At 43.8% G+C, this 26,909-nt stretch overlaps 1 protein-coding gene and 1 pseudogene across 15 annotated transcripts in view; one reads left to right on the plus strand and one right to left on the minus strand.

Moving 5' to 3' along the window:
• The window catches only part of Nfasc (neurofascin), a 186,745-nt gene that overhangs the window by 90,438 nt on the left and 69,398 nt on the right, over window positions 1–26,909 (minus strand). For 8 of the 15 annotated variants that reach the window (XM_029558750.1, XM_008823334.3, XM_008823342.3 and 5 more), the window contains exon 1: window positions 9,664–9,734. Coding sequence is in view for 1 of the 15 variants with exons in the window: in XM_008823335.1 (XP_008821557.1) it covers window positions 9,664–9,772 (109 nt within the window). In the remaining 14 variants the exon portion in view is untranslated. Of the gene's footprint in view, window positions 1–9,663; window positions 9,773–26,909 lie in introns of those variants that run through there. The other 7 variants (XM_029558751.1, XM_017795651.1, XM_017795650.1 and 4 more) reach the window with 2 other exon arrangements.
• Window positions 21,716–22,630, plus strand: LOC103725963 (annotated as a pseudogene).

The following is a 26,909-nucleotide window of genomic DNA, read 5'->3' on the forward strand; positions in this document are numbered from 1 at the left end:
TCAAGTACCACCTTCTGCCAGCTCCAGATCTGAAGGTGGCCTGGGACAGGGTGGCTATGGTAGAGGATGACTGTCTCATCTCCAAGACCTCCTTGAGATTTGAGGACAGTCTCTGGGTCCCAGTTGGTGGCTCTAATGGCTGACTGGTAGATGACATGAGGAGATGGCGTGGAGAGCTCTAAGTCGGAAAGTGGACCAGCTGCTGCTGAGAATTGGCACTCAACACAGAAGGAGGAGCAAGTGTGCTCGTGGTAGGGGTGGCACAGGGTAAGTTCCATTTGAAATGCCTCAGAGCCATGAATAACAGTCATGTGAGTTAATGCCTAGGGATACACCAACAGAGTAGAACTGAGGCCACATGCCAGCAATTAGCTCTTGGAATAAGCTAATCGAGTGACTAGAATAGTACTACAAGAACCAACTACAGCACACATTCACACATCACTGTCAGAGGAAATTGTGGGGGAGTGGAGAGATAATAAAAGCCCCCAGTGCCAACGCAAACCCCAGCTACTCTTGTTGGATTTAAAAAGACAGGCAGCAGGGCTGATATGCTAGCTGCCCCATACAGACTGCTTAGGAATCAGGAAGAAGCTGAAATGGGGGGAGGCACATCTAGGCACAGAGTAGGCACATGTGGGCTGGAGGGAGACCTGCTGGAACTCTGATTCAGTCCACATGGCTGGAGAGTTCCATGTGGACAGGCAAGCCCTCCCCACTGGAGCTGAAGACTCAAGCAATCCATTCCTAGCTGGACCTCAGGATAGTCTCAAATGGTTTATGCATAAAAAGGAATCCACGATCTCAGGTCATCACCGTAATCACATTCTCACCTTAGCTTATTTTTTGCCCCCTCAAAGGATAGAGAAAGTGTTACATGTGTTGTGTCTGTCAGAAAAAGTTGAAGGGATAAACTCACATTCTCATTCAACCCACACTCCAGTCCCTGTGGGTCCCTGTTCAGTGTGGCTCATATCTATCCTCTCCTGAGGCTGGAAATCCTGCACCCCTCCTTTACAGTGTGTCCAAGATCCTCGGTGGCCATTCCTTATGCCACTGCTTTTACTTTCCTGCTGCAATTTCCCCTGCTTCCCAGTGCTTCCCCTGCTCATTCCAGTGGTCAGTGACTCATCTCCTGTGGGGGTCGCTGTTCCCATGTCAGTCTCCTGCATCAGACTCAAAGCACGGCTGAGCCTGCATCTTGTTTCTCTCTGCAGTGAGACAGTATGATCAACCCTCATGGGCTGACTGAACAGCCATCATATAAGATACTTCCTGGGAGATATTTGGCCTATCAGTGAATCTGCCTAATAAATTCTCAGTTAATATAAAGCCTGACAGAAGTGCTGTGAGTGAATGTGCATGAGCAATGAAGCAGCAGTAGCCACTGGGGCGGGGGAGGGGGCTTGGCATCCTTAGAAGCACAGCCTGTTCCTGCTCAGCAGACATGCTGGATTGTGGTATGTTCTAGAATGCTTCCTCCACTGTTTCTCAGCTTTCTGTCTTATCTCAGGCAGGACCACCCTTAGCGCCATTCCCACAGACTCTCAAAATCCAGGTGTGCAGGTGCCCTAGCCAGCTTCTCACACTCACCCTTGGACCATCTGAGCTCTGGACTCTGAAAATGCCCTGAGGCGGAAGGATCACTGTGATACACTTGAAGTCCTACTCCCTGAACTCCCTGTGCCCACTGACACTCACTCCCGCCTCCCTGTCTCTCTCATATCAAGGAAGGAAGCGACTACCCAGACAGGAGCCACTTCTTCCAGCTCATGGGAATCTAAGGCCAAGGTCTGGATTCTCATGAACTGAAAATGCCAGCTATAAATGGTCACTACCATGTGCCAAGGGGAAACAAAACATCAGAAATAAGGAGAAAGGCTCAGGGGGTTTTAGAAGATGATAAAATTAGACAGGGAGGCCTATGGAGGAGCTCCTGGCTTCCCTACTCTGACAGCACCTGCCACTGACTTACATGCCACTGAATCTCCCTCTTGTCACAGACGAACTGTTTCTTTCTTCGTCTTCTCAGAAAGATCAGAAAAAACATGAGTGTCACTCTCTCCCCTTCTCCCATATGCAGTCTGTCTGCATAACTACCCTTTTTCTCAAGGGGCAGGAAATGCACCACACCAAGGACACTGTGCTCGGTGGTGAGGAAAGTACACTCTTGCCACCAATGCTGCTGCAGCGCCCCCCCCCCGCCTCATATTTTTTGAGACAGGGTCTCACTTTGTAGTTCTGGCTGGCCTGGAACCCATTATGTAGACCAGGCTGGCCTCTGCCTCCAGAGTGTTGGGATTAAAGTTACATGCTGCCATGCTTAGCTCTCGCGCCTGCTTCTTGAACACTGTCTTTCCCATACCTAGTGGGGACAGCCACCAGCTTCCTGGCCTGTGTGGGGGCTGACAGTCATCTTCTAGGATTTTCACACAGCCAAGAGTACAAGGCTGACTCCCTGATTTGCCTTACCGGGGCTGGCCTCCCCCTGCTGTGGTGTGCCTCATGCTTGGCTCCCTCCATTGTGGGGGAAGGGATAGGGAGGAAGGAGGGGCTCCCCACTCTAACAAGCACCCAGCAAGGTGGGTCCTCTCCAAGCCTCAGCTATGGTCACTGAAGTTTCTGGATGGGAGAGGAGTGTCAGGTGGTCCTAATTCTCTCCAGGGAGGGGTAGAGAAGGACACCTGGGTTTAGGATTAGGGATTTGGCAGAAAAACAACTGTTTCCTGCTCAGCAGCCAGAACAAATCTATAGGTTGAAACCTGAACCACTGGCTATTAAATTGAGAGGGAGGAGATGTAAAGAAGTGAGAAGCAACATTTTTTTCTAGGTGACCACCACAAGGATCTGGGAGCATCTAACATCAGACTATGCCTCCTGGGTTGGGAAACCACCCTGGGACTCTTAAGTTACCAGCAGGACCAGAGCCCTGAAGGAAAACTACAGCCATTGTGGGGTAACGATGACCTGCACCTCTTTGTATGGACAAAGAGCTTGGCATAGACTTCCTTGTTCTACGCTGTGACTACAGCCTGTGTGTCTGCACAAATCTTTTGATCCTCTTGCTGGATCTCTGGGCTGTTGTGAGAGTAGCAAAAAGCCCCATAAATTTAACTGGTCAAGACTATAGAATCCCTAGTCTATCTGCTGGAGGACCCACTTTCCCAGTCTCACTGGTCACTCACCTGGTGATAGAACCACCTCTAGGAAGGTGGGTTCACCTTAACTTATGCTAAATAGATGGACCGAATACCCGGTGTGTTAATGAGGTTGTGAACTTTTCCTGCCTGGAATCCCACCTTCTAGTACAGACCTCCTCAACCCAGCCACAGACATGTAAGTCCCTGGCAGTCTGCCCGCTTTTCTGAATTTTTCAGAAAAGCATAATTTCTCCTTTTCTTCCTCATATCCCTTTTCTAAACATGCTTTCTTCAAGGCTTTGGGCTGCCACCAGCATCCTGTATTTCTTTACTTTTCTCTAAAGCTTCCTTCTCCCACCCATGTGGCTGCCAGTCAGCCACGTGTCTGACTCCCATGAAGGCTCTAAACCTTCATGGCTTCATGGCTTTCTTTCCTTCTTCCCACCAGCTCGCCTGCCCTGAGGATTTCTTTTTCTTTAAGATTCTAATAAAATTGTAAAAGCTTCTGTTTGGGTCCATTCTTAAATTATTTTATGAATGAGACTAAGAACCCTCTAGACTAAGACCCTCTTTCTCTACATTTCACTGTTTTTCTCCATTTCCCCCACAGCATAGCACTGGGATAGACATCTTTATATCGCTATGTCTGCCCACACAGGAAATAGAATGCTACCTCTCCCAGTCTCTCTGACTCAAGGCCAAGTGGAGCCTAACACATACCAGTCTGGTATGGTAAGGAAGCCCAAGGGATATAGGTGGCCTCATTCCTTAGCACTATCACCTGATCAACAGTCACCAAGCATTATAGATGCTTCATCTAGCCAGCTGCCAAGAGTTCTTTCAGGCAGTATATTTGTCTTCATTGTTTCTTCATTCCTCTGAGGGGCAGAATGGGGGAAAACACTTGATAGTTTTTAGCAGTCAAGACCCACCCCTAGTGGCCAACTGTTAGGCAGCTGGACCCTATGTCCCCAATCCTCACAGAACAATGTCACCTGCTAGAGACCAAGTTTACTGGGGTTTCTGGACACCTACTTGACAGAAAGGCAGAGGAATCTTTGAAAAGAGGACTAGATTAGGTGAAGAAGCAGCAGGGAGGGGCTCTTGGCCTCCCTCAGAGCATCTGGGGAAGAGGTGTAAAGGTCAGCACGGTAAAGGCTGCCTGCTGGACCCACACAGGAAGGGGGCCCCAGAGAGAAAGGAGACTTGGTTCTGGAAGAATCCTGCAAGCCGAGTCAGGAGCTCCACCTGTCCAGTGCTCAAGCCCCCTTTTCCCTCGCCTGGACTCCCTGCCTTGGCTTCTACCATCCTGGAGGATGTTTTCATAGCACTTAGACACTCCACTGGTCTTCTTCACATGTGGAAAAGGCAAGAGGGTCAGGATATCAGGTAGCACTACATCATTAAAGGGAGTGGTTCTGAGGAAGGCTGGGAGGATGGTGATAATAATCCTGTGTGACAGATCCCAATGGTGAATGGGGCCCAAGTGTTGGAAATCTTAAGAAAGAGGGAGCCAGATGGGGAGAAGACAGAGCTACAGATAGAAGGCCAGAAAGGCATCCTTGGAATTAGTATTAGAAGACACAGTGCTCTTTAGAGAGGGAAGCACAGAGTTCCCATATGGGCGGGTCATTCTCTTCATGCAAACAAAATGGTCTATCCATGCAATGGATGTTGCTCAGCTGTAAAAAGGAACAGAGTGCTTATACGTTAGAGCTTGGATGAACCTCAATACTGTCTTGCTAAGTAAAAAAAACAGACACAAAGACCACATATTGCAGGATTCCATGTATATGAAATATTTAGAACAGGTGGATTCATGGAAAGTAGGCCAGTGGCTGCCTGGCACTGGGGTAGAATGGGGAAGGAAAGAGACTGCTTTGGGGGGTTGAGAATGGTGATGAAATTACAAGAGTTCATTTTGATGGTGGCTGCCCAACACTAGACACTAGCAATATACTACATACATCAAGTCACTGAGCAGTATGCTCTATATGGATAATTTTACAGTACGTGAATTACAAATTACTAAAATTGTTATTTTAAAGTATTAACAATACATAAAAACTTGGATTTGTTAGAAAAATTGTGATACTTCCTTTTTAATATTTTATTCATCATTTTTGTTTTATGTGCATGAATGTATTGCCTGCATGTGTGTAACTACACCCCTGTTGTCCAATGCCCACGGAAGTCAGAAGACGTTGGATTCCCCTAGAACTGAAGTTAAAGATGGCTGTTAGCCACCATGTGGGTACTGGGAATTGAACCCAGGTCCTCTGTAAGAACAGTCAGTGCTGTTAACCACTGAGCCACAATTTTTCTAGCCCTAGAAAAAATTGTGATATTTCTTAAGAGAAATGAATGATCAAATTTACAAATCAAGTTTCAAATTCTCAAATGAATTAAATCAACTGTTTATTAATGGAGACAAATAAGTGATTGTTAAAGTTTATAAGATTTAAGGAGAAAATTATAAAATCGTAAATTGAAAACAAAACGTTAAGGAAGCATGAGGTTTTGAGATAAAGGGAAAGTGACTCTTGAATAGTGAACTCCCTTTTCCTTTCCAAAAGGAAGTACCGAGCCTCTGAATTCCAAACTTTAGCTCCCCCACATCCAGCACTGCCTAGTGGGTTTCCAGGCTTGGTGGCTGTCCATTTGGAGTTCAGACCACAGTCCACCTGAGGACCCACTGGACACATCTATTCATGATACTTTTCATGTTAAGCGTCTTAGTCTTCCTTCTATGAGGGAATCCAAGCCTAGTTTGAACAGATACCGTTTTAAAGGCAGTTAGGAACCAGGTTGATTCTAGCAGAGGAAAAAAAAAAAGAGAGACAAGACTTAGGAGAAACTTGGGGTAGGGAAAAATATGGAGACCTTCATCTCCATAACCAGATTATGAGCTTTGTGTGGGCAAGGGAAATGTCTTCTTTGTCCTCAGTCCTGTCACAGAAGTGAGTGTCAGCACAGAGCAGAACAAAGCTGAGCTTAGTAACTAGCAGGGACCCCATACAGAGCAGGGAGAATATGCCAGACCCACCTACTGGAGCCTCAAAGATTTTGCTTTAAGAAGTGACATGTGATCTCCCTGGCACATGGGGCCTGGGCTTGGAGCCCCACATGCCGAGTTTGAGGCCTACCTCAGCCATTGACCTCAGCCACTGATGGCTGAGCACCTTCAGGCACTTGCTTGTTCTCTCTTAGAGCAGCAGTTCTTCTGTCTTTAGGAGTGGGGCATATGCACTCATTTATTGCAGGACTGCTGTGTGACCACTGTCAAATGAATCCATAAACCTCCATGCATGAACAGCATCGCCTAAGGCCAGGCATGCTCCTGTCTTTCAGGAACCTTGGATTTTTCTCCTTCCCCCTAAATCACAATTGGGGTACTGTGTTGCTCCTTGGTTTTGCACAATCTGGGTTGTCACACCTATTTTATATATCTGTAAGGCAGACAATGTCTATGCAGGTCACCCCATGCTGGCCCTATGTCCAGGGAGCCACCATCTACTCTTAGGACCAACACAGGAGTATCTGCAGACACTATCTGGTTCCATCCAGACAGAACAGGAGGCCCCTGCAGGATCCCAGACCAGCCACAGTGCCTCCGTCCTCCTCCCTTCTGCTCTGACACACCCTCCTCTGAAGCACTCCACATTCTTCATCCCATCAGCTCCTTCTACCAGAATCCAGGCCTTTGGCAGCTGTCAAGGGAGTGGAGTCAGTTTTGAAGGGACTTCCATTCTGTGCCAATAGTGGTTTAGCTGCTGCTATTCCAAAGACAGTGCACCACCATTGCATTTTTAAATTCCTGTCTTCTGACAAGTGGGGAACAGAAGCAGGAGAGAGCTACATCTGTCCTCCCTTCCTTCTTCCTCCCTCCCTTCCTCTCTCTGCCTTCTGCATTTATATCCCAGGCAGACAGTAGTCTGCATCCAACTGCCATCCCAGCAGGCAGGCTCCCACAGACAGGAAGGATGTGAAAACAGAAGGTGAGGAGGGGGTTGCAAAAAGGGGGAGGCAACAGACAGGGTGGGATTTTTCCCAAGTTTTAAGTCATGCCATTTGGCTGGGAGTCTGGTTGTGAGAAGTGCTGGTGGCTACATGTGCAGACACCATAGACTGTGAGCTGGGGGTTGTTGGGGGGAGGGCTTGCTACCATAATCTCTAGCCCTCTTACTAGAAAGCAGAATTCAGGGTATAGTTGTCCCCAGCCTTTGTTAGGAAGATGGGCATGGATTAGCACAGAAGGCCAGGAGGGAGCCAGGTATACCTGTGATCTCAGCACTTGGGAGACAGAGGCAGGATAGGATGACTGTGGGTTTGAAGCCAGCCTGGGTTACAGTGTACAACTCTGTGTGAAAAAAAAGAGAAAAATGTAAAAGTTGAAAAGACACTAGATACGATTACATGGCTTCTGCAGAACAGAGGTGAGCAGCAGGAACTCCCGAGGGACCAGCTGTCTCTACTGTCACCCCTGTCCCCACACCTACCCCTGTCAGTGCCATGGGCAAAGGTGGCTAAGTGTTGGTGTAGCTTCAATGGCCTGGAATCAGTCTAAGGAAGTCAAACCACCCCCAACGAAGTGCCACAGCCCTGCCCCCATATATTCATAGTTGCTGGTCCTGAGCATGCCCTGTGTCTGAGGGGCCTGTGGTGAGGTTTCTGGAGAGAAAAGGCTGTTTCTAGCTGACAGGCAGAGGGGCTTAGGGGTAGGAGTGCAATTAACCAGATGGATCCATTTGGAAAATTAAAGATCTGGGGAAGCTGGGTGGTTTCTCTGCTATGAATCAGAGGGCAGGTGTCTGCTCCCAGAGACCACAGCTGACAAAGAGCTGAGGCAATGTGGGGCAGGAAGGTTTCTCCTGCTGGGGTGGGAGATGGAAAAGGGCAGGGCCAGGCTCAGGAGCAGATGCTGGGGCAGCTCCAGATGGCAGTGTGCTAGGAACAAAGGAAGAGACAGAAGAGGTTTGAAGGGCAGAGCTTAAGGTTTCCCAGCTGGAGCCACCAAGTCTGAATCACATCTGGAACCTGGAATACACTTGCTCAGAATCTTCACGCAATGCTCTCAGGAAACTGGACAAACCATGTCGAAAACACACTCAGCCCTGAAACTAAAGAGTGAGTCGTGGAGGACCCAGAGCTGGATACAGGTGTGGTACTTTCTCAGATGAGGCTTTGGCTAAGTCCTTTACCTCTGTGACTTTGATTCTGTCATCAGTGAAAGACGGGTGCTAAGGGGCCCTGCTTCAAGGGCTGCTGTGAGAGGACCACATGGAAGCTGCAGGTCTGTGCAAAGCAGAGTCTCCCAGGGAGCACTCAAATGTGCACAGAGATAATGCTGGCCATCGTCACCAGCCAAGAACCCTGATGGTCCTCTTCTCAGAACTTATTGTCCCAGAGTGGCCTTGTGTGTCTGCGTGCATGTGGTCTCTGCACTCCTTCAGGTTCTTCTGTGTCTGGCAGTATTTCCTCTTCACTATGTCTGGCTGCCCCAAACTGGAGGGGGCTGTGTGACATCATGGCAAGAAAGACGGCATTCCATCACTCATAGTGTAAGTGATGGAAGAAGGAAAGCTCTGAGCCAGTACTCGGGACTGCTGAGCAGACTGACCATCAGAGGTACGAGCTAGACTGAGTGTGCCTTGGTCATACAGCAAGTGGAGCTCATCGGATCTTTCTGGATCCCCAAATCATGTTACCATCACATTCTGTCTCTTTTTTATCCCCCTCTTTGCCTCCTCAGCCTCTGCAAGACAGAGTCTCAGAAAAGAAGCTAGAGCAAGGACACACTGCAATGAGGCAGAGATGTCCAAACTCAAAAGGAAAAAAGAGAGCCCTTACTCTGCCCAGATGTCTGGGCCACTCTTCCCCATGGCCTACTGGTGGGCCCTTGTCATCCACCATCAGTTACCTGATAAAGCTGAAGCTGTCACTTGTGTGTTGGTCCTGCCACCATCTCTGGGGAAGGCAGGTGCTGCTAGTGCAGTAGAAATTCTACCTCAGAACAGAACAATGCAGACCTTGGACACAGGAGGTGTGGCCTCAATGCTGTGGGCCTCACTGCTCTCTGTACCCTGGACAGCCGTCCATCTGCCAGGGCTCTGGGTCCCACCCAGAGGAGGGGCTCTCAGACTGCCCCCCATATGCCAGGGCTGTCACTCAGGAGGCTTGCAGAGTATGGAGAGGCCCAGGGAAGGGGGTAAGGGTCATTAATAACCCACAGCTATTTTCCAGTTTTTCAATTAAGGTGAATAGGAGGGGACAATGACAGCAATGCCAACTCACTGCCCCTCCTGGAAAGGAAAGAGATGGTTTCCCCAGCACAGCCTCCTTCTTAGAAGTCAGGCCTGATGAGGGCTGCAGCTCTGGAGCTGACTTCTGGTTTCTACTTCTGGGTAGAAGGAAAGAGCCAATTCCTTCAAAGATTATTGGGAATAAGAGCCTGGGGCAGGGGCAACTATACCCACCCACCTCCCACCTTCCCACTCAGGCCAGGTCCAATTCCCACTCATACCTTCTCTGCCTCATTCAGACTGCTCTTCGCAACACCAGCAGAGGCTCTGTTCCAGTTTGCAGAGGGAAGGAAAACTCCAGGCTCCCAAATTGCACATAAGTCAATCAACCTGTCTCAAAGGAAACACAAAGAAGAGCCCCAGGTTGCTCCAGGTTTGGAGGAGGTTTTGTGGGTTTTTTAACTCGTTAATTCACTAAGGAAATGTCATCTCTGTCCAGATCCATTTGTAGTTTTGCAGACCATGACGGCATCTTTGTTCACTCTGCAAGAAATGGACAGAATGTGGACCGGGGGGACAATGGTCTCTCTCATCCATAAAATCATCTCTTAATGCTCTGACACCACAGTCTGACAATTCCCCACTCCTCTCAAGGAGTTAAGTTATATCTTGAAGAATATCTCCCACACCCAAGGGAGAATTTACCTATAAACATCTCATTGATTTCTTAACTTCCTAAGAACTATTCTGTTTTTCTTCCCTATCTACAGATAAGAAAACCAAGTTCATCATAAATAAATTCATAACTCATTGGAAAAGAGTTCTAACTTGGTGGTCAGGACACAGGTTTTAAGTTCTAGCATGCTATGTCATTGAGGATGGGTCTTGTTTATGTGTGTATCAGTTTCTTCACCTGTAAACGGTGGAAAAAGCATGATATGGTGAACCAGTGAGACCAGTGGGCCACTAGTTAGCATCTGGGGTGGGGGGGATGTCAAGTCTTGACTGTCACCTTGGGTTAAGAAGCACCTAGGAGGTTAGTGGAGCATACCTCTGGGTGTCTGTGAAGGAGTTTCCAGAAAGGACTGGAACTGGAGGGTTCTGATCTATGAATGCTTTAAGCCACTGATGGATTCAAAAGCTGAACAGACTACTGGGACGTGGTGAAACTGTGCAGTGGGGTCTGCTTAGAGGAAGTGGGCTGCTGAGGGCTTTGCCTTGCCCTGGCCCTTTCCCGTAACTGTTCTTACTCTGCCTCCTGGCTGCCCTGAGTTAAATGACTCTGTCATGCCTTCCCTGCTCTGATGGACTAAAATGGTGAGCTAAATAAATCCTGCCTCTTTTGTCTGAGTCAGGTATCTTGTCACTGTGATGAGAAAGTGTGACTAACAATAAGCTCTAGCTTCAGTTATTTTGAGCAAACATTTAACCTTTCTTAGTACAGCTAATAAATTTCACTTAAAACCTGCCTTACCTGGCAGATCTCTGTGAGTTCAAAACCAGCCTGGTCATCATATCGAGTTCTAGGCCGGCTGGGACTAGAGAGACCTGTCTCAAAAACACAACAACGACAACAACAAAAACCTTCCTCATGGAGCTGGAGAGGTAGCTCAGGAGTTAAGAGCACTGAGTGCTCTTACAGAAGACCGAGGTTTGATCCCTAGCACCCACTTGGAGGCTAACAACTGTCCGTAACTCCAGTTCCAGGGGATCTGATGCTGCCTTCTGACCTGCTTGGGCATTGCATGACACTTACATACATGCAGGCAATACACTCATACACATAAAACAAACAAACAAACAAACTGCCTCACATTATAGCAAATCCATAGGAAATGGCAACCTTTGCCATGATGAGGGGAAGGTAGCCACAACTATCCAGATTAGTAAATATGCATCTACTCTTTGATTCAGCAATCTTACTATTAGGAATATACTCAGAGTATGTCCATATGTGTCTGTTGTGACTTCCAGGGTCAGTAAGGGGAGAAAAATAAAAGGGAAAAGTATGTTTAGTATGTTACCATTTATTTAAGAAAGGGGGAAGGAACAGAAAAGTCCATCTGTATATGATTATATTTTTATATATGCCTAAAGGACAAAGCACAAACTAAAAGATATTCTAGAATATCTCTGGAGGGAGGTGATGGAAGAGATAGAGATAGGAAATTTGGGGATTTGTTTGAGACATGGTCTCCCTGTATCCCTAGCTGGCCTTGAACTTGCTATGTAGACCAGGCTGGCCTTGATCTCACAGAGGTGCACCTGCCTCTGCCTCTCAAGTGCTGGGATTAAGGATGTGTGCCATCATGCCCATCTCAATTTTGAATTCACTTGGCTATGTATAGGCTTTGAAATATACAAGTATGTGACATAATTATAAAACATACTAAAATATTGAAACTTCCTAAAAAGTAAAATAGAATGAAACAAATGAGCCTTTGAATCCATTGACTGGCATGCTACACATAGAGAAATTAAAACATGGTAATCTGACTGTATTTTATTAGGTAGATGTATCTTCAGGATGAAAAGAATTGCCCCATTCCCCTAAGAGTTCCTAAACTGTTTCCAAACATTGCTGCTGATGCTCTTGCCCTTTTTACACCTGAGGAAACAGGTGTAAAGAATCCATTGGAAGCCAGGCAGGTGGAGCATGGCTGTGATGCCAGGAGGATGGAGAGGTCTAAGCCAGCCTGGGACACACAATGAGCCCATCTCAAAAAGAAACCAAACAGAAGAATGCATTAAGAATTCAAAGATAAGCTGGGCATGGTGCTGCATGCCTTTAATCACAGCACTCAGGAGGCCGAGATAGGATCTTTGTGAGTTTAAGGCCAGCCTGGTCTACATAATGAGTTCCAGGCCAGCTGGGGCTACAGGGAGACCCTATCTCAAAAAGACCAGAAATAAATAAAATAAAATAAAATAAAATTCAAAGATAACGAATTTGTATCCCAAAGGCTCACTGATCCATAGCTGCCTCTTCAGACAAGATCACTGTAGACCCTACCCTGCATTCATGGGTTTGGCCTGTCTCGGGGCATCAGGAGCTACAAGGAGATAAAACATAGTCATGTACTTGGAAAACAAATCTTCCCACAAATATTTTACTGTTGGTTCAAAACTAGAGATCAGTTCTTTCCTATGGACTGTTGTGAGGACCAAACGAGAGCTGTGATTTGAAGACAGGCAGAGAATCCTTAAAGAAGAGTGAGATTACACTCACCGCCAATGTTTTATCATCATTCATAGGACTTTGGGGATAAGTAAGAAGTAAGGCTTAGAATTCAGGGAACAGGCTTACCATCTGACCCAGGGACAGGAGGCTTCCAGGAAGGACATCTGACACCCAGGGAGGCATAGGGACTACAAAGACACCTAATAGCCTGCAGATGGTAAGAGGAGCAGCTCTGAGTCCCAGAAGGATGGAGAACATGATGAGTTTGCTGGGTGTTCTGGGTGCTGCTTAGGATTCCAGAAGGGAGCAGCGGCATGCAGGCAAGAGCACCTACTGGCCTCCTCTGCACGAAGTCTGGCCTGGAGGAGGGCACAGGAGGTGCAGAAGATGCTCCTAGCAAGGACCAGGCATGTCAGATGATGATGGAGGGATACCTGGGGTTGAGCCAGCTCCAAAACAGGCTCTCCCTGCCTTCCAACCTTAATATTTATGGGTTCTTTGTCTCTCAGCAAATGTTCATTGTTCTGACTTTCCTTTCTTCCGCCACAGAAGAAACACTAGCATAGAGGAATCTCTAGACTTTCTCACCTGGAATTTCAGTTTCATAAGAGCATTCTTCTCAAGAAACACGAATGCTCAATTTTCCTGACTTCTGGCTCTTGCCTGTCTGTGATTGGGAACAAAGACCATTCTGTTTCTCTCTCTTCAGGAGATAGTTTAAAATTTTATTTCACTTATTTGAATAACTAACCCTATACATTGTACGAAACGCACATACAAAAGAATATATTATAAAGGGCTGGAGACATGGCTCAGTGGTTAAGAGCACTGGTTGCTCTTGCAGAGGACCCAGGTTCGAATCCCAGCACCCACATGGTGGCTAACAACCATCTGTAACTCCAGTTCCAGGAGATCTGGTGCCCTCTTCTGACCAACCAAGGGAATTTCATGACATGGATGCACTTACATACATGCAGGCTATACACTCAAACCCATAAAATAAAAATAATAAAATAATTTTTTTTGTCTTTTTGAGACAGGGTCTCCCTGTAGCCCCAGCTGTCCTGGAACTCACTATGTAGACCAGGCTGGCCTTGAATTCACAAGATCTGCCTGACTCTGCCTCCCGAGTGCTGGGATTAAAGGTGTGCACCACTACGCCTGGCTAACAAAATATTTTTTAAAAAAGAATATATTGTAAAATATATTTTATTGGGACTGGAGAGATGGCTCAGCAGTTAAGAACACCGGTTGTTCTTGCAGAAGACCCGGGTTCAAATCCCAGCACCCACATGGCAGCTAACAACTGTCCATAACTCCAGTTCCAGGGGATCTGACAGCCTCTTCTGTCCTCTTTGGGCATTGCATGACACGGGTGCACTTACCTACACACAGGCAATACATGCGTACACATAAAATAAAAACAATAAATTACAAAAATATATGTATGTATTTCATTAGTAAATCTCCCTCCCAAACCTGCCTGTTCTCAGCTTCCTAAGCCCCACTCAGCCAACTGTTGCTGGCCAACCACTGTTAGCAACTTCTGTGTACTCTTCCATGGAAACTGCACAAAAGGAAACAAAATGACTCACCACAGTGGTGCACACTTCTAAGCCAAGGACTCAGGAGGGTGAGGAAAAAGATCAAGATTTCAAGGCCAGCCTGTAGTGAGTTTGAGGCCAGCATGGGCTACATAGTGAGCCTTTGTTTCAAAAAACTAAATATTAGGATTTGGAGAGATGACTCAGTGGTTAAGAGCCCTGGCTGCTCTTCCAGAGGATGCCAGTTCGGTTCCCAGCACCCACATGGTAGTTAACAACTGTCTGCAACTCCAGTTCCAGGAGATTAGATGCCCTCTTCCAGTATCTGTGGGTACTGCACAAAATGGGTGCACTTACATACATTCAGGAAAAACACTCATACATATAAAATAATACATACATACATAAGTACAAATTTAAAAAATACATGTATTTTCTTTCAGAAAACAAATATCCAGATCTTTTTATATTAGTTCACATAAAGCTACCACATTAATAGAGTCCTAGTGTTATAAGACATAAATGTACCATCTTTTGCTCACCTGGTCCTCTCTTTAACAATTTTTATTATATTTTTTTAAGATTTTATTTATTTTTTTTATGTGTATTGCCTGCATGTATGTAAGTGCACCCATGTCATGCAAAGTCCACAGGGCCAGAAGGGAGCATCAGATCTCCTGTAACTAGAGTTGCAGATAGTTGTTAGTCACCATGTGGTGCTGGGACTCAAACCTGGGTCCTTTGGAAGAGCAGCCAGTGCCCTTAACTGCTGAGTCATCTCACCTGGTCCTCTCTTGAGAGACATTTTGGGTGGCTTATAATCATTTGACATAAAAGTAGCTTTGACATGTCTTTGGGTAAATGTGAATTCTTGCATTTGCAAGACTTTTGGGGATCAATTTATTAGAAAATTTAAATTATTTTTATTATTGTGTGTGTATGTGCATGATGTGAGTGTGCACACTTCTGAGTTGCATGGTGTAAGTGTGAAGGTCAAAGGACAATGTTGGCAAATCAGTTCTCTACTTCCATCATCAGATCTGGGGATCTAACTCAGGTCATTAGGCTTGCATGGCAAACACCTTTCCCCACTAGCCATCTCACTGGCCCTTTAGGCTCAATTCTTAATTGTAGGCTTTTTGAATAGCAGAGAATTTCGCCAAATTATTCTACATGGATGACATGACACTTCACGCTGCTTCTCCTCTCCCAACACATTGTGTTGCTAGCTTCTGTCTTTCAATTTCTGACAATTAGATGCACAGAAATTGTCATCTCTTTCATGGTTTTCTTACTGCTATAAGATAGGGTGGGCATCTTCATTTCTTTAAATTATTCTTGTTCTGTGCCTTTTCTCTATTGAGTGGTTGGTTTATTCTTACCACTTTGAAGCAATTCTTATGAAAATTGCCTTTTTGTAAGAGGAGATGCAAATCATACTTATCATGCTGTCCTGCCTTCATGGAGTTTTGTAGTGAAAATGTTTTCCTAGTTTAACAGATCCTTTTATTTTTATTATTCCAAAGAGAGGCAATTTTTAACAATTTTTTCCCAGAAATAGCTTTAAGCAGGTTACATAAAAATATATACACAATGAAGTTTGAGGGGGAAAATAGTAATAAGAAATCAAAGGCCAAAGGATTTGCCAACATGGGGTCAACTTTGGTGGAATAATGAAGGTTTCCATTAGCTTTTTTTTTTTTTTTTAATCCTAACAAGTTTATTTACAGAAGAGTGGGTGCCCCTCCCCCATTCACAGCTGTGCTGGAAAGCCCACACTAAAATATAGATTCTGTGACTTCCTGACAGCTGCACAAAATGGCAAGTGAAGTGCCTCATGACGTTCTCAGCTTATATAACCCTAGCTCCTCCCCCACATACAGCTAAGGTCAACTGATTGGGTGGGAGGGGTAACTGACTACCCCATCAACTCCTTGAGGAGCAAGCATGGGAGTTTGCTGTAGTTTGCTGGAGTAGTAATTGGAGGACACTTCCAGTTAACACTCTACCCCTTCTTCCAGCTTTTACATTCTTTCTTGGAGGGGGGTGATAGGTGTGGGATGATCTTCCTCCCATTGTGGCAAGGCACTGAACTTTCAGGTCTCTGCATCATTTGTTTTCCATGGGCTGTTGGCCTATTTCAGTGGGACTCCATCTTCTATAAAAAACACAAACAGCAAGAAGCAAGAGCATCTAAACAGTGGCTGCTATAATAACTTAGCCTATGGATGCAAATACAAATACTTGGATGGTACTTTAGTAGGTGCATCACATCCATCTAACTAAACAATTGCAGTGGTTTCCCCACTGGAGCCTATAACCTCCCCTGCCACAGGGGGGTGGCCTGGTCTACAGTATCAGATGTATGTTCCACTTCTAGGTGCAGGCATTATATCCAATCGAAAATTTGCTGGTTGTACATACACTAGACATGCCACTGTTGTACCAGCTGGAACATCTTGTTTCACATGTTAATAGTAAAGCACAAGAGGTCCATCATTGAGCAAAACTATAGGGGACAGTTCTCCCCCAGCCATCTGCATATTGTCTTCTGGCACTATGAAAGCCACCCATCCAATGGCAGGGAGTTTCCAGCTTAGTCCAAGCTTGATTCCTCCCTCTCCCACGCTCACATCATGTGGTGTCTTCAGCAATAGGGTTTTACCATCCACTTCCAGTGTACAACCAACATTACTGGCAATGACCTTTGCTGTTTTGGGGACCTCTAGGGCCCCTCTGGCCAACAGCTCATAGCGGGGCAACCCACCTCTAGCACTAGGATTTTCATTTAATAATCATATGGCTTCTGGTAGGGTTCCTTCTGTGATTAAGGCTTTTTTTTTTTTCAGTAAAATTCTTCTGATACACAGTAATAGATCTTTTATCACTATTTTGTGTCATACTTAGGACTTCTTTTTTTCAAAGAGATCTTTAACTATTTCCATGTTTTCTTTAGCATTTTGATGGTGCAGTTTTATTTTTTAATATTTTTATGTGTATGAGTGCATTGCTTCCATGTGTGTAAGTGCACCCATGTCATGCAATGCCTGCGAAAGGTCAGAAGAGGATGTCAGATGCCCTGGAACTGGAGTTATGGACTGTTGTCAGCTGCCATGTGGGTGCTGGGAATTGAACTCAGGTCCTCCATAAGAGCAGCCAGTGGTCTTAACTGCTGAGCCATCTTCCCAGTCCTGATGGTGCAGATTTCTATAACTAAGATTTTATTTATCTGAACCTTCCTTTGAAATTATGAGGGAGGAATCTAATGTTATCAATTGTTTTCTCAACACTAGTCACTGAAGAATTCTTTTACCTTCTGATTTAAAATATTGTATATGGGGGCCTGGAGAGGTGGCTCAATGGTTAAGAGCACAGGCTGCTCTTGCAGAAGACCTCCGGTTTTGATTCCCAGCACCTACATGGTGGCTAACAACTGTCCATAACACCAGTTCCAGGTGATCTGATGCCCTCTTCTGACCTCCGTGGGCACTGCAGGACATGGGTGCACTTACATACACACAGACAATACACTCATACACATACAAATAAAAAATATTTAAAAAATTATCTAGGAAGGTGGCTCAGTGGGTAAAGTGCTTGCCATGCAAATATGAGGAATTGAATTCAAATCCCCAGAATCTATGTGCTAGGCATGGTAGCACATGCCTGTAATTCCAGCACTCCTACAGCAAGATGGGAGTCAGAGACAGGAGAATCCTTAAAACTCACAGGCCAGCTAGCTTGGCATACCAGCAGTAAGCAATAAAAAGAGACCCTGTCTCAAATAAAGTAGAAAGCCAGGACCAACCTGAGGTTGCCCTCTAACCACCACATGTGCTCTGTGTGACATGTACATGTCTACACTCACATCAACATGCACACACATAGAAGTAAACATAAAATAAATACATAGAATATTGTCTTCAAACCTTAAGGGAGGGAAGATAGTAGAACACGTGATAAGAACACAGGTGTGGTGGCACATACCTTTAATCCCAGCATTTGAGAGGCAGAGGCAGGTGGATTTGTGTTGAGTTTGAGGCCAGCCTGTTCTACACAGTGAGTTCCAGGTAGTCAGGACTAAATAGTGAGACCCTGTTGAGGGGGAGGGGAGGAAGGAAGGAAGGAAGGAAGGAAGGAAGGAAGGAAGGAAGGGGAGGGAGGGGGAAGGAAGGAGAAGGGCAGAACACTGGTGGTGAAAAGGTTTAAGTGGGGATGGGATAGGGGGTGAGCAGGAAAAGGAGATGGGAAGAAAGGTAACCCAAACTAAGTATATATGAAAAAGCCATTTGGAAACCTACTATTTTACAAGCCAATTAAAACTATAATTAAAATTTAGGGCTGGAGAGATGGCTCAGTGGTTAAGAACATTGGTTGTTCTTGTAGAAGACCTGGGTTAGAATCCCAGCACCCATATGGCAGCTAACAACTGTCCAGTTCCAGGGGATCCGATGGCCTCTTCTGTCTGAGGGCATTGCACAACACGGATGCACTTACCTACATGCAGGCAATACACACATACACATAAAATAAAAAAATAAATAAAATATTTAAAAATATATATAATTAAAATTTTAAAAAGGAGTTTGAATGGAGGAACCCTGCATGGGTGGATAATGTTGTTCTAAAAGTCATAGGTGATTAAATGAAAAGTCCAATACCAGGCATGGGGTACCTTCTTATGAGTTGTTGGTCAGGGAGGTCCTAGAGGCTCCTCAAAACAACACAGGCTATATTGCCATTGCTCTTGGCTGTCCACCAGAACTATATAGTAAAACCCTATGGCTGAAGTCCTGCACACTTTGGTTGTAGGACATAGAGAAATCAAGCTGGAACTGACCTGGAAACTTCTTCCCACTGGCTAACTTTCATAGTACTGGAAGGTGCTATGCAGACTGCTGGAGGAGGAAAGATAACAGTCTTACCCAGCTGTGAACCTTGAAAGTTACAATACCAACCTGCCAGGAAAGATGTGTCTACTGGTACAACATTGGCATGACTGTTGCAGGGGTAACCAACTGCAAGATCTGAGGCCTGATCCACAGGAAGGAACTTATGCCTACTACTATAAATTTGGCCAAAACCCAAGGCTGGGGAGGTCATGGCTCTAGGGGAACTGTTGTTTACATGTTGTTGAACTGCCTTCTAAATATTTAAGCTTATATCCATAAAATGTATTGTTCTTGGTCAGAAATACTTCTGTTTTCAGTGAGTGACAGTTACTGTAGAGACTCATAACTGGTCAAAGTGCTGAGAATAAGTCACTGTTGAATGCTTGACTCTAAGCAAGACATTGATATCACCCTCTCCAAGACTCAGGGAATATCATAGAAGCAGGGGCAGGAAGAATGTAAGAGCCAGAGGATGGGAGGAAAGCTATAAAATGCTGTCTTCTGGACATGATATGGCTGTTGCACCTGTAAATTCATAACAGTTGTGGTTACTCACACAACACCTTCATAAATGGTACCTGTCAACATTCCAACATAGATGGGGGGGGGGGCTCCTGGGTCTTAATCTTTAGTTGAAGAGTTATTGGTAGTTAATAGCTGGGGGAGGGTCAGTCATTTTCTTCACTGATTTAGGCAGTGGTAAGTTGCCCATGCCAGTGTTAGCAACCCAACTGAACTCAGTGGGTCACAAAACAAAGACATGAAAGGGGGGGCTGTTGGGAAGAAGAAAGGGTTGAGCCAAGTGGGAGGGGCATGAGAGAGGGTAATAAGGGGGGGTGAAAATGAACAAAATACATCATATACATGAATTAGATCATCCAAGAATTAAAAAAAAAACATCTTTATCATATACATGCACCACAGAAGCTTTTTATGTGGGTGCTGGGGTTCAGATGCAAGTCCTCATTGCAAGCATGTCTTTGAGTGAGCTATCTCCCAACCCGTACATTCCCTAAGTCTTAAAAGAAAATCAGATGGTATTTTCATTTGAATTGTATTAAATTATAGACTATCTTAAATTAGCATACTACTGACATTGACTTTCTGAGTTTAGGAAGGTGGGGTGCAAATAGGGAGATGCAAGACATAAAGCAGGGGATATGCCAGATGACCAGGTCTAGAGACATGATGTTTCAGGAGGTTTTAGTTAATATTGCATTACATTCAAGATTGTAAACAAATGAGATTTTAGTTGTTTTTCACGCACACACAAACATATACACATTCATACACAAAGATAATTATATAAGATGTGAATATATAAACTGGCCTCCATGGGAACCAGCTTCACAATATAACAACATCATGTTATATGTTTTAAATATATGTAACAAAATATATGAAAAAAAGAATGTCACATTTGCTTTTGTTTAAATTTCCTCTGGAATCTTCGAGTGCTTTTTGAAAGTTTCTCACATAAATATGCACATTCTGTTTATTATTATGCACTTACTTGTTCACTAATTATTTCAAATAATTGCTTCATATTAATTTTGAACCCCACTGTAGTTCTAAAAATCCACAATTCAAAGAAAAATTTAAAAAAAGATACTCTAAACTGAATGAACGTTAAAATGCCACATATCAAAATCCACAGGAGCACAGCTAGGCACTGCTGAGAAAGACTTAGAGCACAAATCATACACAGAAACAAGGCAAGCCTGGAGTCAATAATCTAAGGCTCTACCCTAAGAAACAAGGAAAGAAGAGTAAAATAAATCAAACACAAGCAGAAGGAAGGACACAATAAGGTACAGAAATCAATGGCACAGAAAGCTTAAAACAATACAGGAAAGTAACAAAAGAAGGACCTGATACTTTGAAAGCATCAATACAATTGACAAAACTCTAGCAAAATTGAGATAAAAAAGGAAAATGACACAATTACCAATACCAGAAATAAAAAGGTAGATGCTGCTGTAGAACCTGATGACACCAAAGGACAGCCAGGGATCACTATGAACACATACAAATCTAAAAACATGGAGCTGGAGAGGTAGCTTGGCGGTTGAGAGCAGTGGCTGCTCTTGCAGAGGGCCAGGGTTTGGTTCTCAGCACCCACATGGCAACTAGTATCCATCATCAAATTCCAGTTCCAGGGGATCCAACATCTTCTTCTGGCTTCTGTGGGCATTGCACACATGTGGTGCACTTATATACACGCAGGCAAAACACTCATACACATAAAATAAAAACTATTAAAATCTTAAAGTGGATGAAGTGGACCACATCCCCAGAACAAACTACCACAACTTCTCCATGTAACAAAAACACGAGTCGCTTTATAATTACTAAGGAAATTGAATTAATCATTTAAAAACTCCCTAAGAAGTAAATCTCCAGGCCTCTGTTTCACTGGACGAATCTACCAAACTTCTAAAGCGCTTACCCAATGTTATACAGTCTCCTCCCAACTGTAGAAAAGGCGGTCACTTCCCAGCCTGTTTTATGAAGCTAGTGTTACTCTCATACCATAACCAGATAAAGTCTAAAACAAAGAAAAAAGCAAAAGAATACAGACCAAATTATATTTGTCACAAGTATAGATTAAAAGATCCATATCAAAACATTAGCAAACAGATTTCAGGAATATATAAAAATAATTGTTAAAAATCATTATGACCAGGGTGCTTAGAGATAATGGGAACATTTGGCTATGGCTGCTGAACAGAACCAGGATGCCATGGTGTACATGGGGGTTCTGGATGAGAAGGTTAGTAAACCACCATTATGGAAATTCTTTCTCCAGGCAGGGACAGTGGTCAGCACCCACATGCCAAAAGATAGAGTCACTGAACAGCACCAAGGCTATGGCTTTGTTGAATTCCTGAGTGAGGAAGATGCCTCACTATATAAAGACTATGCCTTTAAGATTAGGAACATGATCAAACAATATGGCATGCCAATATGGGTGAACAAGGCATCAGCTCAGAACAAAAACTTGGATGTGGGGGCCAACACTTTTCATTGAGAACCCGGACCCAAAGATGGATGAAAGGCTGCTTTCTGATACTTTTAGTGCCTTTGGGGTCATCTTACAAACCTTCAAGATTATGTGGGACCCTGACACAGGCAACTCCAAGGGTTATGCCTTCATTAATTTTGCTTCATTTGATGCTTTGGGTGCAAAATTAAGGCAATGAATGGGCAATACTTCAGTAACTGCCCTACTATCATGTCTTAGGCCTTCAAGGACTCTACAGGTGAGTGACACAGTTCAGTGGCAGAATGGCTTCTGGCAGCCCAGAACCCATTGTTCTGCTCTAAGAGTTCTCATCAGCATTTGCAGATGCACTCCTCCATCTTCTGCCCCCAATCCTGTGATGCCCTCATTAGGATCTGGGCTTCTTCCATCTGGAATGCCTCCTACTGACTCCTTCCCACTTCCAGTGCCACCTCCTGGAGCCCTCCCTTTTGGGATGCCCCCAGCCATGCCCCACTATGTATGCCTCATAGGGCTGGAGGATATGGTCCCCCAGCAGCAGGAACCCTAGGGCCTGGACATGCTGGTCACAGACATTCACATCCTCACCCATTCCAACCAGGTGGGATGCCCTTTCCAAAATTGACCATATACTGGGGCACAAAACAAACCTCAACAAATACAAAAAGATTGAAATAAGTCCATGTATTCTATCAGACCACAATGCAATAAAACTTAGAATCAACACTGGAAGAAACCCTAGTAACCACATGAACACATGGACATTAAACAACACACTCCTGAATGAGTCAAAGGAGAAGTTAAGAAAGAAAGAAAAGAATTCCTGGAACAAAGAATTCCTGGACTTCAACGAAAAGGACACAACCTATGGGACACATAAAAAGCAGTCCTAAGAGGGAAGTTTATAGCGCTAAGTGCCCATATTAAAAAATTAGAAAGACCCCAAATAAATGACCTAACACTGATACTCAAGACACTGGAAAGGCAAGAACAAATGAAACACAAACCCAGCAGAAGAGAAGAAATAACACAAATTAGAGAAGAAATTAATGAAATAAAAACAAATAAAACAATACAAAGAATCAACGAATCCAAGAATCGGTTCTTTGAAAAGATAAACAAGATTGATAGACTGCTAGTCCAGTTAACCAAAAGAAAGAAAGAGCACCTCCAAATCAACAAAATCAGAGATGAAAGGGGAAACATCACCACAACATGGGTGGTATCTAAAAGCATGGGAACCACCAAAACTAAACCAAGAGATTAACAGCTTAAACAGACCCATACATAAAAGGAAATTGAAACAGTAATACAAAACCTCCCAACTAAGAAAAGCCCAGGACCAGATGGATTTACAGCAGAATTCTACCAGACATTTAATGATCTACATCCAATACTACTTAATTTATTCAAAAAATAGAAATACGGAGGGAGAACTTCCAAATTCCGTTTATGAAGCCAGCATCACTCTAATACCAAAGCCAGAACCAAAAAAGAAAACTATAGACCCATATCCTTAATGAACATAGATGCAAAAATTCTCAACAAAATACTTGCAAACTGCACACAGACACACATCAAAAAAGATCATCCACCATGATCAAGTCGGCTTTATTCCAGAGAGGCAGGAATGATTTTATATATGTAAGTCAATAAACATCATAAATCATATAAATGGGCTTAAAGATAAGAACCACATGGTCATCTCAATAGATGTAGAAAAAGCCTTTGACAAAATTTAACATGAATTTATGTTCAAAGTCCTAGAGGGAATTGGACTGGAGGGAACATACCTCAACATAATTAAAACCATATATAACAAACCCACAGCCAACATCATTCTAAATGGAGAAAAACTGGAAGCATTCCCATTAAAATCAGGAACCAGACAAGGATGTCCACTATCTCCACTCCTGTTTAACATAGTGCTTGAAACTCTTGCAAAAGCGATAAGACAAGAGAAGGAAATTAAAGGAGTGATAATTGGAAGAGATCAAATTATCCCTTTTTGCAGATGATAAATTATATCTAAGAGACGCCAAAAATTCCACCGGAAAACTCCTAGAAATTATTAACACATTCAGTAAAGTGGCAGGTTACAAAATTAACCTACAAAAGTCTATAGCCTTTCTATATACCAATGACAAGCAGTCAGAGAAAGAGCACAGGGAACAATCAGATAAAGAGCACATGGAAACACTCCTGTTCACAACAGCTGCAAATAAACCTGACCAAAGAAAATAAAGACCTATACAACAAAAATTTTAAATCTTTAAAGAAAGAGATTGAGGAAGACATCAGAAGATGGAAGGACCTCCCATACTCACGGATTGGAAGAATTAATATTGTGAAAATGACCATGCTACCAGAAGCCATTTATAGATTCAATACAATGCCAATGAAAATCCCCATGACAGACATTTTTCACAGAATTGGCAAAAAACATCCTAAGATTCATATGGACGCACAAAAGACCTCGGATAGCCAAAACAACCTTGAGCACTAAGAGCTATGCCAGGGTATTACTATACTAGATATTAAACTGTATTACAGAGCTATAGTCTTAAAAACAACATGGTACTGGCACAAAAATAGACCCATAGATCAATGGAACAAAATTGAAGACCCAAATATGAGTAAATACAATTTCAGCCACCTGATATTTGACAAAGGGGCCAAACACATTAACTAGAGGAAAGACAGCATGTTTAGCAAAAGGTGCTGGCAAAACTGGGTCTCCACTTGTAGAAGAATGAAACTGAACCCCTTTCTTTCACCTTGCACAAAAGTCAATTCCAAATGGCTCAAAGACCTCAATGTAAAGCCTGAACCTCTGAAACTATTAGAAGAAAACATTGGGGAAAACCTACAAGATATAGGCGAGGAAAGGATTTTCTAAACCAGACATCAATTGCTCAGGAAACAAGGCCAAGAATTAACAAATGGGACCTCATTAAACTAAAAAGCTTCTGTACATCAAAGGAGACAACCAAGGAAGCAAACAGAAAACCCACAGAATAGGAGAAAATCTTCACCAGCGACATTCGACAGTGGTTTAATAACCAGAGTTCATAATGAACTCAAAAAACAGAGAACCAAGACAAGAAGCAACCCATGGGCTAGGAACTGAACAGAGCTCTCAAAAGAAGAAATAAAGACAGCTAAGAAGCATCTTAAAAGATGTTCAACATCACTAGTATTAGGGAAATGCAAATTAAAACCACTTTAAGATTTCATCTTACCCCAGTCAGAGTAGCTAAGAACAAATGATACCAAATATTGGAGAAGATATGGGAAGAGGGGAAAGCTCATCCACTGCTGGTGGGGCCACAAACTTGTTCAACCCCTATGGAAAGCAGTATGAAGAACTCTTAAACTACAAATGAACCTACCATTTGACCCAGTTATACCACTCCTTGGCATATACTCAAAGAACTCATCCTATTGCAAACACTTGTACATCCATGTTTGTTGCTGCTCTTTTCACAACAGCTAAAAAACGGAAGCAACCTAAGTGTCCCTCAACTGATGAGTGGATAATAAAAATGTGGTTCATCTATATGATGGAGTTTTACTCAGCAGTAAAGAAAGATGAAATCATGAACTTTGCAGGTAAATGGATGGAACTAAAAACTGTTTTACCAAGTGAAGTAACAGACTCAGAAAAAAAACAAAACAAAACAAAACAAAATGATGTATGTTCTCCCTCATATGTGGATCCTAGCACCAAATCCTGATAATTGATTGTATATCCAGACATAGCTACAGGAACCAGGATAATGAAAAGGAACCAGTTAGGTAAAGGAAAAGAAAGAATCTGAAAGAGAAGAACAGTAGGAAACAGGCATTAATAAGGGAGATACGGATAAAAATGGGGTTATTTTAAGGGGGGGAGGTTATACAAGGAACCTAGGGGATAAAGGGAAAGAAGGCACTCAAGAGAGGTGGGACCATAGGAGAAGGGTCTTATTAAGGGAGAAATAGGAAAAAATGGGGGCACCTTAAATGGGGAAACCATGGTGGAAGGGTTAGACAATGTGAGAGACAAGTAATGCCTATCTAGTTTTTTTTTAAAAAACAGAGGGAACCATATTAGTTTAACAACCTACTGACAAATTATATACACTAGATCAAAGAATATATGTCTAGGCAAGGTTTATCTGAGAATGTTTGGTCTTTGTCCAAGCTTTATCTACATGGCACATGGTAATTAAAAGTACTAGACTGGTGGAACTAACCTTGGATGTTTAACAGCCATACTTTGAGGCCTATACTAATTTGGTCAGAGGGACATAAAGGACAGTTTTGGCTCCTTGCCCTCCTAGGTCAACTAAGCTCCAGGGGACTATGAGCATCTCTCAAAATGTCCTGTAACTGTGGTGAATCACCTGTCCTCTTGATCAAGGAGGCCATGGAGACCCCACCAGATGGACTTGGAACAGTGTCCAGTCTACAAAGAGGAGGGTCAACACAGAGGAAAACATCTCCTCCATGTTTCCAAGGGAAGCCAACCATGTTTGAGCAGGACCTTTGACTTATCTTCACATAGACAGAACTGGTAAAAGCAAGGAGCCAGGGGCTTCTCCCAAACCCATGTAACCCCTGAGGAACAGATCCTCAAATGGCCTTAAGAGTAAAAATAAATGGGTTTATCTGGGCCAATTGTAGGGTCTTAAACAGCCAAAAGGAAAGTATAACCAAAGATTAAAGGGGTCGATATAATTTTTTAAGAGTCCAGACAGGAGATACTTCCTTTGAGTTATTGGCTGCGGGAGGGGGTGGGCAAAAGACTCCCAGATAGTAGCCCAGCATAGAACTGGGAAAATGAACAGCAGACCCCAATCTTATCTAAAGGAATATTGACAACTGATTGCTGCTAGATGAGGAACAGCTGATCTTCCTAAAA

Source organism: Nannospalax galili, unplaced genomic scaffold (genome assembly GCF_000622305.1).
Source record: "Nannospalax galili isolate Female #2095 unplaced genomic scaffold, S.galili_v1.0 scaffold309, whole genome shotgun sequence".
NCBI classification, from domain to species: domain Eukaryota; kingdom Metazoa; phylum Chordata; class Mammalia; order Rodentia; family Spalacidae; genus Nannospalax; species Nannospalax galili.